The sequence below is a fragment of the Polyodon spathula genome, chromosome 13 (assembly GCF_017654505.1).
Source record: "Polyodon spathula isolate WHYD16114869_AA chromosome 13, ASM1765450v1, whole genome shotgun sequence".
Classification (NCBI taxonomy): Eukaryota; Metazoa; Chordata; class Actinopteri; order Acipenseriformes; family Polyodontidae; genus Polyodon; species Polyodon spathula.
This window is the reverse complement of record NC_054546.1, coordinates 15,787,688-15,799,344: the sequence shown is the minus strand read 5'-3', so window position 1 is coordinate 15,799,344 and position 11,657 is coordinate 15,787,688. Positions and strand designations below refer to the sequence as shown.

The 11,657-nt window shown below is 36.3% G+C and overlaps 1 protein-coding gene across 2 annotated transcripts in view; it reads left to right on the top strand.

Moving 5' to 3' along the window:
• The first annotated feature begins 1,622 nt into the window (after positions 1-1,622).
• The window catches only part of btaf1 (BTAF1 RNA polymerase II, B-TFIID transcription factor-associated), a 48,194-nt gene continuing 38,159 nt past the window's right edge, over positions 1,623-11,657 (top strand). The window contains exons 1-7 of one of the 2 annotated variants that reach the window (XM_041268005.1): positions 1,623-2,045; positions 5,369-5,492; positions 6,179-6,293; positions 7,988-8,131; positions 8,567-8,730; positions 9,645-9,778; positions 11,337-11,466. In XM_041268005.1, coding sequence (XP_041123939.1) covers positions 2,032-2,045; positions 5,369-5,492; positions 6,179-6,293; positions 7,988-8,131; positions 8,567-8,730; positions 9,645-9,778; positions 11,337-11,466 — 825 coding nt within the window. In that variant the 5' untranslated portion in view covers positions 1,623-2,031. Of the gene's footprint in view, positions 2,046-5,368; positions 5,493-6,178; positions 6,294-7,987; positions 8,132-8,566; positions 8,773-9,644; positions 9,779-11,336; positions 11,467-11,657 lie in introns of both variants that reach the window. The other variant, XM_041268004.1, reaches the window with a different exon arrangement.

The following is an 11,657-nucleotide window of genomic DNA, read 5'->3' as shown; positions in this document are numbered from 1 at the left end:
TAACGATATCCCAAAACTTTACTCCTTGCATATGGGGCAGTTATTGCCTTGCTTGAGTCTGGGAGCTTCATGTAAAGCTGTGTTGATTGAGCTTGTTGAGCTTTTCTCATTATCCTCTTAAGGTCTGTGCGCTCAGTATTATGGGTACAGGATGTAGGCTTTTTGTTTTAACCCTAGGAGTAAATGCAACTATAACACCACTGGTCTTACAGTTGTTTTTATAAACTACCAAATAAAAGAACAAACTATACCTGTGATACAGGTACCTGCTGTTTTTTTTTTGTTAATGAATCCCTGTAAAAATAATTAAGCCTTTTTATTTGTGAACAAAACAAAAAATGTAGTAGAAAAAACTTTTTTTTAGGTGGCCTGTAATAAATGTGTATTCCCCTTTCCCTCTTACAAAAACATGCATATGTAATGAACCAATTATTGCTAGAATAATAGCTTTAAACAAGACATATCCACTGTAAGCAGGGAGTTTAAACATTGTTTTATTGTTACTCAGGAGGAATTGTAATCACAGCAGAATTGAATTGACTTGTATTGGAATGCATCCATGGCAACAGGGTTCTCCCTTCTACTATTCTTCCATAAATGTCTATGGGATGTTTAATGGTTCCGCTCACCTCCTGCTGTACTGTCCAGTACACCCCAACACCATGTTGGCAGGGATGCTGAAACTAGGGGTACAGCAGCCCTGGCTTTGCATGGTTTCCATCATATACAGGGGTTACAGTTTTGTTCAATGGCTTTCAGCACTCGTAAATTGTTCCAGTGCTACTGCATGTGGAGCTCAGGGAAGAGAGCCCTCTACTCCCTTTTATAACACCTTATTCTCCATGGAGGACCAAAATCCAGGTATTTGTCTACTGCAGCTGGTTTACAAGGTGTCAACTTTAGGTTATGAAACCTGAGCAGCTGTTTGGTCATATATTGTATCACATATGCATATTTTAGATATGTCTATAGTACTTTGCAATAGCCCACAAACTGACTGGGGGAATCACAGAATTACATTTATACATTTGTATTTTTTCCCACCAATATTAAATTTGTGATTTATTTATTTAAATACAGCTCATGCTATTAATCATGCAAAGGCTGTATATTTTTTTTTTGTTTGTTTGTTTTTTTTTTAACAACAGTAATATAACAAAATTGACAAAATACAAATTTTAAAATAAATAATCCTCCTTGTTAAAATGGCATGTCTAATATAAATGATGCAATAACATTGGTTTACCGTATTATTGGTATATTCAGCAGGATATATTTCATATTAAGAAGACAAAATGTTTTTTATCTGAAATATTCCCAGCTAAACTATATTTAAAATAAACAAATAATGTTAGGGTTTGTAGAACATAATAATAATAATAATAATAATAATAATAATAATAATAATAATAATTACAGGCTGGCCTTTCAACTGAATGTGACACATTTCTCAACGGATTAAGTAGTACTGCAGCTTTAAATTCAGTGGCCGTGTCTGCTTGAGCCGTAGAGCAAAAGAGCTGGATCCCTTTGGGTCCTCGCGTTAACATAAAACGTCTGCTCTGATTGGTCTTCCCTTGCCCATGTAACCAATCAGAGAGCGGCTACCATGGAGGAAAGAATAAATACAAGATGGCTCCTCATATAAAATCAGGCTCCTGGCTTCTCTCTAGTGAACATAAAAATTACTCTTTATTTCTAATTAGAATTAAACACAGTTTTGGGTCTAGTGCAGAGGGGTAACCCAGAGTTTGAAACCGATATAAAAGTATATTAAAGCGAGACTATACATCCCGCGATTTTTGGGAGAAAAGGGAGACCTTTTTCAAGCTATGAATTAAAAGCAGCATTTCGTCTGTGTCTGGCGGTGGATGGTGCGAGACAGAGCAAGGGCCTTTACCACCAGCACCGCCGGAGCGTTTGAGATTAAAAAAAAAAAAAAAAAAAGAATCGAACAATTGAAAACGCATGGTGGATATCTGAGGCGAAACAGATCACTCAAGATTGCCGTTTCGTCCCTAATTCAGCATCATGGCCGTATCAAGGTGGGAACGTTATTTTTAAACTGACAATGGAATGTTATTTAAATTCTGTTTCTCGGGCCCAACTCGGAACTCTTCTTTTTCCTCCTATATTTAAAGGCGCATGTGAAATTATTTTGTAAACGCAACCACCTCAAAACTGTTGATAAATGAAATGCCATATTTTAATAATTAAATTGTTAATCTATTTCTTTGGAAATATACTTTTAAAGCTAGAATCGCGCCAGGCTTCTATTTGATATGGGATATATTTAATGTCAATGATTAGACTCATGGTTTACAGGTACAGTATTTTAAATTAACTAAATTAAAAAAAAAAAATCTTTTTTAAATGTACTGAGGTCCGAAGACATCAGTGCGAATGGAAATGTGTGAAGGAACTATATGTCGCGTGTCACACTTATCTGTATGTTGGGAATGTTGTCTTGATCATTGTGATGCAGTTTTTATAATCTACATATGAAAACTAAAGCTACACTTCCTGTTGTCTGCAGCGTGTACACCAGTAACCGAAATGACACCGCTGTGGGTCCCTGTACATCAAGATTCCAGCCTTATTCCATATTAATGTGGAAGTCCTCGATATTTAATCCTAGGTCACTGTGGCTTCGTTGTATTTTAACATTCTTTTGGGTGTGTTGTTGCTGTTTCATGTGTCAAACATGCCATAACACAGCAGCTGGAGAGGAAATCAGAGAAAGGGTATTTCCAGATAAAGCTATTTTAAGTGGCATGTAGGCTATTTAACTGATGTTGAAGCATGACTGCTGTCATAGTTTTGGCATTGCAGAAATTGGAACTAAATGTAGTTTGTCTTGCCTTTAACCTGTAGCTTGTACTATCATACTGTGCATTTGTCAGATTTATAGATGAGGAAATTACTATTCAGATATTATAGTTCTATGCTAATAAATGTTGGCGTCACCTGACTGTTATACCTCTTTTTCCACTGTACAACCGAGCCTCGCCCTCATGGTACGGTTATGGAAAGCCTGGGTTGTTCCAATGCAGAGCTGAGTCGTGCTAGTGACGTCACACCCAACGAAAGACAGTAATTAAGTTGGCCAAAAGGTGCAGTACAGCTGTATCTTGTAATATTTTGTAAATATATTTAGGAATGTCTTTTATAATCCACTAATTTTTACTGATTTTATCGACTCACTAAACTTCAATTAGTTCTGTTGAAGGGGGAGAAAAGGTTTTAAAAATGACTTTTTGCGTGCAAATTAAGTGTATTGTCAGAAATTCAGGATTATTATATTTTATTTTTTTTTAGCAGATGCCTTTATCCAAGGCAACTTAGAGACTAGCTTTCTCATTTCTGATGCACGACTCCAGATCTTCCTGAACACTTGTATCTGCCCACGGAGAAACTAGAGCCTGCACTTCCTCAGCATCCCAAGGCTGTATTTTTATCGCATTGTTCTCACTTGTTGCAGTCACCTTTGTTGTTTTTCTCTCTGGAGTGTACTGACCAATGCAAAGTAATGACAAAAATCCTTAACCCTGCCATTGGCTTGGCTCGCAGCTGGATTCAGATGTCTTGTGAGGCTAGAGTTTCACGGTTTGGCTCTTTCTCTGCTCGACAAATAGCCAGTGGAGAGCCATCCTTACCCATACCGTACGGAGCCCTCACGGGTCGGATGTGACAGTGGAGAAGGGGTAATAGTGACAACAAAAAGATCAAGAAAACAATTTTTGTTGGAGAATGTTATGGTAAAAAAAATACTTGTTAGTAAGCTACTAAATTATTCTTCAAAAACAACTATTTTAAGGGTGATGCTGACACTGATAGTGTAATGTAATAGAATGTGTTTTACACTCAGTTGTGGCCACCTGCAGCTGTTCTTTTGCATTGTGTTGATTAGGGGAGAAAATTGCCTGTCATCTTCTCCACTTCAGTCCTTCATGGCAGGATGTGTATGCACAGCAGTAATCGCACATATATTTGATTTACAAAATGTATCGCCTTTATTCCTTAAATAGATGTAACAGGTTATGAGAGTAGCATTGTTTTTATAGTTAGGTTTTTTTTTTTTTTTTGGATAATCATGGCGCATATAATTTTAAAATTTCGACTTCTGGTCTTTCAATTTATAATGTGTAATGATATTGCAGTTTACACTGGAAAAATAAATCCCTTAATATTACAGGGTTCATCCTTTACATTTTAGTAGCTAGTCTGTTTCAGAAGGGGCAGAAATTACAGATAGTGGTAGACAAAATAGTAGTTAAACCTAGTGAATATAGTATATAGCAGAAGCAATATATCTTTACAGAAATAGTAGATTGGTCATCTACTACATCTTTTAAAACATGATGTCTTGTACTACACTAAGAAATTTGTTTGCAAGCCTAGCTTTGACTAGACCTAGCTTCCTGGGTCGTTTCAGCTAGAGGGTACATTTGACCCCACACCTTCACTGGCTTCTGTCCTGTAAATAACTAGCTAGCTTTTTCCTCTGCATTGACTGACAGGCTTTCATCCAGTAATATGCTCTAATCCAGAAGACACTGCTAGGGTGCATTGATCAAGGCAGTAAAGCAGTAACAGGCTACCTGGAAGGCAAGACAAACAAACTGGTGGCTTTCTTTAGCCTAATGTAGTACCAGATGTCTAGTTTAAAAATAATAACTTGTTTCTTTCAAAACAGCACATTGAGACCTATGTAGCTAACAGGGTAAGATGTACAAAATTATTTTGTTAGCTGCAGTTTGATAGATGTTTTAGTGCTTTAAACAAGTTTTGAAAGTTTAGAATTTACCCTAAATAACAATACGCAGGCCAAATATAGATGTCAGCTGTGGTATACAATAGGGAATGTACATGCTAGTGTAAATGTATTCAATGTTAGTCTTTTCCTTCCAAATATACGCATATATAGTCATCCACGTGAATGTTGCAGTGCATCATAAAGTAGCAGAACTGTAATGGCTTTTTTTAAGTCATTCGGTTAATGTTCCAGTATTTTAGCACATTTTAAACATGTCTAAACATTTAGGAAATTAAATGGAATCTAATGTCACTAATTAAACTGTTTATTCTATTGCACATACAAAATAGCCATCAGCCTGTAGTTTTGTATAATATGATATAATTTACAGGATTTTGTTGACAGTTTATATCATCCAGGTCAATCCACTGTGCAGATGGTGCTATAATAGGTTCTCTATGTTCATCTGTCTCTGGCTAGCTCTCTGCTCAGTTCTACTAAGTTCTCTGCTCAACAGCAAATTTCTCCCTGCCATATAAGGTAAAGTGATTTTTGATCCACCCTATTGAAAGAAAATGTGGGGGAATTGAAATGCATTTGTCTTGTTAATAGGCTTGATCGCCTGTTTATTTTGCTGGACACTGGCACAACTCCGGTGACAAGAAAGGCAGCAGCACAGCAGCTAGGAGATGTGGTCAAGCTCCATCCTCATGAGCTGAATAACTTGTTATCTAAAGTAAGTCCAGACTTCACTAATTCTGAGTAGGCATGCCTGTGTTTTGAAAAAGACTTTGGAAATCCTTACTTCCATTAAAATGTGTTTACAGGAAAATAGGCTGATGATTACAAAGCTATTTAATGATTATCCACAACCTAGGAATTGAGTTAGTATAAACAACCAAATTCTCAAAATGTGTAATTAACAATTTGTTACGAAAATTGGACCAGTTTACTAAGAAATACATTATTTACCAAAAAAATTAAAGTAATAACAAAGCTAATGAATAATGTATTGAATGAATATAGTTGCTGTCCTAGAGTTTAAACATGTAGGCAGCAGCAGTAGTAGTAATCTGAATCATGATCAGGTTTGAGTAACATACACAAACCTTTTGGCTTCTCTGATGAAAGTATGAGCAAAAATGTTAATTAGGACTGCTGAACAAGATGTTTTGTTTCTTAAGTCTCTTATTAGAACCTTGTCTGTCATAAATTTGGCTCTTACTAATAACCCAATTAAGCTTGATTGTGTTAAACTATTGAAATGACAATAAAACAATAGTTGAATGCAGAATATTTTAAATAATGTAAAGACAATTAATTATTGCAAGAAGTTGTTACAGGAATGAGGATAATATCTTGAATTGTAAAGAGCAGTACATTGCAATGTGGTTAAAAGTGGCACATGTATTCTACCCAAAGGTTTTAACATACTTAAGGAGCCCTAACTGGGACACCCGCATTGCAGCAGGCCAAGCGGTAGAAGCCATTGTGAAAAATGTTCCCGAGTGGAATCCTGTCCCAAAACCGAAACAAGGTATTAAATATTGTAATCCATCTATGTCTTGGATCTTGGTAATAATTTTAGCTTTCAGTTCACTGATGTATTTTTTTATTTTTTTGTAAAAGCAGATTTCATACATATAAAAATACATTTTTTAGTTAATCACTAGCATTATGAAAGTCCACTTGCTACATGGTTAAACACAAGTTGATATTTTATTGATATGTGCACATTAATACCACTACTGTATATCTTGTAAGTCTGCTCTAGCAAGTAACTTTTTCACCATCACATATAGTCATATTAAAAAGGAAACGCCCCAGGGTCAAAAACACCATCAGCAATAAAGAGGTGGAAGGGGGGTTATTTATACAATTATTATTAGCCAAAGTGTCAAGATTAACCTTGGAATCCTAACCAGTGCTTTAAATTCTTTCAGAGAGTTCATATATGTTAATTCTGGATCTGCATATATTTGAAATGCGACTAGTTAAACTGCTATAGCCTGCTACATTTGCACTTGGCGACATGGTTTGATTGCAGCAATTGCAGTAAGATTGAACAAATAGTTTCGGGGAGCAGCATCAACTTCACATCTATAGTGTTGTCTTTGCATATTTCAAATAGAAGTACAGTATACAAGCAAAGAACCCAAAAAATCTAAGGGTTATGGATTTGAATTAGCTATTGCATGCGTTTTGTTTTATTTAAATAAAAGGCATATGTGTTGACTACATGCGAATTATACATTATAAATGTTGAAACAGATGAAAAAATATTAGACGAGGATCAAATGTATAAGTTAGGGGTGAGTCGGTACACTGGTTTTGCGGTTTAGGTACATTATGGTATTGACACTGTTCCTGTTCTTCACTTACAATTGTCAAATGCAACAGTTAATGCTTTGTTCGTTCCTATGAAGGAAAAGGCAATTTTTATACTAACACCTTTTTTATTCAATCTTCTGTACAAACAAAGTCTCAGTGCTACTTGGCTTTCTTACCTACTGTAGCCTAACACTTGAACATTCCATCCACTTCTGCCTTGCTGTCAATCACCATCATGACCACGCCTTTGCATTTTTCTACTGCAAACATTTTTCTAAAGCAAGCGACAATGCAGCCTTAGCAAAGTGCCTGAAGAAGATCTCTTTGTGAACTGATGCTGTATTTTGATAATGGTTTTGAAGGAAACAGACACAGAATGCAAGTTTCAATGTCTGTTAGCAGAGACAAGCGACTGCTGTGGGATAACTTGAAGTAGTTTTGTTTAAAAAAAAAAAAAAAAAAAAAAAAAAATTACAGTATTCAACCTGTTTTAGATAAACAAAGAAATATTGCTTTATGTACAAACTCCACATGTATAATAATCATTAGTAATAACATTGGAAGCTTACTTATGCAATGTAATATGAACTGTAGATATTTTTTTCGACAGTTATCCAAACCATGCACATTTAGCTGCCCATCCCTACCAGTGGACTTTGAAAAGTCCTAAGCAGGATAATTTGACACCATTGTTTGGGACCAGGTAGAGCTCTGAGAAGATTTCATGACGCCTAGCCACAGCCAGTGCCACAGAGTTCATTTTATGAGCACTAAAATCACAAGTGTGTATAAATACAGCAAACTAGTGTTTGGCAGGGCTGTCTTATTCTCCATAACACTTGCTGATACGCTTATAAGCTCACCGATTTGCTTTTCCAAATGTCTTTTCTGTCATTTCAGAGTCTAGCTTGGACAGTTCCATGGAGGAGGCACCTTCAGATAGGCTTAGTTTCTGTAGATTTGATGTCTTGCGACTTTTAAAACATGGAGCCTCTTTGTTGGGATCAGCTGGTGTGGAGTTTGAGATCCAGGATGACAGTTCAGGTAATCTCATGTTCTAAAGTGAGAAATTTCATTTATTGCGGCACATGAAAGGTGCAATAAGAGTCTAGGAGAAAAGGGAAATATTCATATTCTCCTCAAGTTTTGCCATTTACTGAACTTCACTGTTATGATTAAGGAGCGTAATATGCAACATCCATTTGCGGTAAACTGATTGATTATTCTAAAATCAAAAGCTTCTGTCCAAATGAATTTCCCAGTTTTCAAAAGAAAATATTGAGGAGTGGACAGACGAAAAAGCAGATGCTTCTATCTGTTTTGAATACTAACAGCAGTCTGAGTAACTGTTAGACCTTAGTAAAAGTGATTAATTGTTTTACATAGTCTACAGAATGCAAGGGAATGGATTCAACTCTTTTGAAAAATCTAAATTCACACATTCAATACACCACAGTGTTTTTGTTTTTTATTGCAAAGGTGAAGTTGATCCCAAGGAGAGATTAGCTCGACAGAGGAAGCTGCTGCAGAAGAAAATGGGCCTTGATATGGGAGCCGCCATTGGCATGAACACAGAGGATCTTTTCAATGATGAAGACCTGGATTACACTCCCTCCAAGAGCCCAGCAGCTAATAAGCAACCTGTATGTAGAACCTCAGGCTGTCCAACTGCAAGGAATCACACAGTGGGTTAACTTCATTAGTATTTCTAATGTCAAGACGAACAATGTCGTCTTTGGATGTTGAAATTGAATAAATGGAAGTCTAGGACTCAACAATGCAATTAGAAGCGATTTGCTTTCAAGATTTGTTGTAGTACTTGCTTTCTAGTTTCATTGTTGTAGATGTGAGGCAGTTATTACCTATCCTGTATTCAATTTTTTAATTGGTTGCTAATTACACTTCTATTTAAGTTATCCCAACAGTTGAACACTCCCTTATGACTGCTGGTAGCTGTACATTAATACTTAAATATACTACACAACCCTCTGTGAAAATTGGTTTGGTGCAAGTGTTTAGTGCCTCCACATTTAAGTTGGAAATGACTGCCTTTTCATATGGTGCTTATTTTGATACATGACCAAAAGTAATACATTTGATTAGTGATTTAAAAAAAAAAAAAAAAAAAGGGATGTCTCTAGTCTTATATTCCATTTACCTAAATAACCCACTATATTGGACCAATTTGTAGTCACGTGTAGTGTAATGTTGCTCCTCTAATAATTTCAGTGCATACTTAGTCAGCAGTGACTTTAAGAAAATTTAAACCTATATATATCTCGACAACTACACTGTGGTATTCGACCCTTTATCAACTACATTTGAAATCCTAAATAAGTTATAGATACTGTAAGTTTATATTTTGATGCTTTTAGAAATTACAATAAGAATGTGTCTTGTATATGTCAAGAAGTATTTGCCCCTACCAAATGTCTTTAATTATAGCTCTTTCCTGTATCGTTTGTGTGTGCTTGTTATATACAAATAAAAAGCTGATGAGTTTGGAAAGTTAACTTTGTCTTTTTTTTTTTTTTCTGAATGTGTATTCTATTTTCAGACTATGCCAGCTGCTGAATTAATTGACTCGGAGTTCCGCCCAGGAATGAGCAACCGGCAAAAGAACAAAGCAAAGAGGATGGCAAAGTTGGTTGCCAAGCAGCGATCAAGAGATGTAGATTCCAACGAGAAGAGGTAATTTCTTGTGGGTCTTTTACCAAGCAGAGATTCTCAAACTTTCCCGGCCACGTCTTGTTTAGTTAACCCTTTACAGTCCATTTATTCAGCTCTTGTCAGGTCCAGTTTATTTTCACACGTGCTGTTTATTTTACACACGCTGTTTTAATGTTTTCTTTCAGCGGAAAATGGGTTTAAAAGGCATTGAATCACAAACTCCTCAATAATACGATCAAAGTCATTATTTTATTATTATAACATCTCAAAAAGCTGTGATATTCTTTAAGCTCTGGATGCAGAAGCAGCTATCTCCTTTGTTATGTCTGTGTTATCTCTGTAGTGCATGTTAAATTCTAGTCAAGGAGACAGCCTCTGTCACAACTATGCTCAGACACGCACTCTTATTTATCTCTTCGCATTAAATCACGCCCTCCATCTGCCTTCACCAATCCCGGGCATGCCATTTGGACCCCAATCTCCCACCAGCATTCTAGAGGTACAAATGCATGTCCAGGATTGGTGGACCTGCACCAGGTCAGACTGGTAACCAACAACCCCCTCCCCCTGCTATCTAGTGGTTTGACACTGCAAAATATTATGCAAATCAGAAACATAAAACAAACAAACAGGCTGCAGGTTGAATAATAATTGGACATTCCAAAATTGGGAGAATTGGAAAAATGAATACAGATTTTAAAGAGTGGTGTACGTGAGCAGAAGCGCGGCCTTCCAAGCTCTGCAGGCATCTTGCATCTTCACATATTACATTCGTTCAGTTTGTCAGGTAATTAAAAAAAGTGGGGGTGGGGGAGATGGTGGTGAGTGGGGTTTTTTATTACAATGTTTGAGAACCTGTCATCTAGAATTTTGTTAATCAATTTACATTCATCAATGTCAAATTAATACACAAACTAAAGTACAAGCCCCTGAAAAAATTGGAAGCAGTTACATTTAATAAATGTGTGTGCAGTTATATAATGTGCTGTTTTTACAGAAATACATATTTGTAGGTCAGCAGCTACGATACAGTTGTCTGTAGCACAGTGTAAATTTCCAGTTCATTTCTCACTTTTATTTACCTTTAGTTAATGATGAGTTTTATGGTAATTGTTTCTGGTGTTGATTGTGTTTTTGTTTCGGAATAGCTTTCTTAGTGGTACCGGTATATACAGTTAGCATTTCCTGTTTTGCCTTAATCACTTGGCAAAGGGCAGCCTTACTTTTTACAGTAGGTGGCTATACTTAGAATCTAAACTCAAAGGCTTCCAATAATTGGCTTCAGATTACAGAGTTAAGAAACTGCTCTTGATTTCTAACTCTTCATCATGTATGTATTACTCACAGACAAGCTAAACAGTGTCTGTATAGCAGTATCTAGTGAACAGTTCTGGTATACAGGTACTGCATATTGACAGCAAACCAAAGGAAACTTTACACACTAGATGGCCGGGATCCTAAACAAAAGCAGACATTGCTGATCTAGCCTGTGTTGCGTATGTATAATAAATACAGTACAATAAATATAACAAAATATAATGTGAATCTACTTTAACCAGCTTGAGGTTTTTCTCCCCAGTAATGACGGTTTTGATGGCGAGCCTGAGGAGAAACGAAGGAAAACAACGAATGTTGTAATTGAGCAACCGGCAACAGACTCCAAAGTCTTAATAGATAATGTTCCTGATAATTCGAACCTGTTTGATGAGGTGAGTGAAAAAAGACTTGATGTCATTCTCCTTGCTTCTCTGTTCCAGAAAAGAACTTGCCAGTGATCATTTATTTAAACCAGAATCACTACGTTTACATGGCATGAAGTAATTGGATTTCCCTGTAGTCAGATTCCACGGAATCTGATTTCATAATCGGAATACAGAGTTGCATGGCAATTGGATAAGCC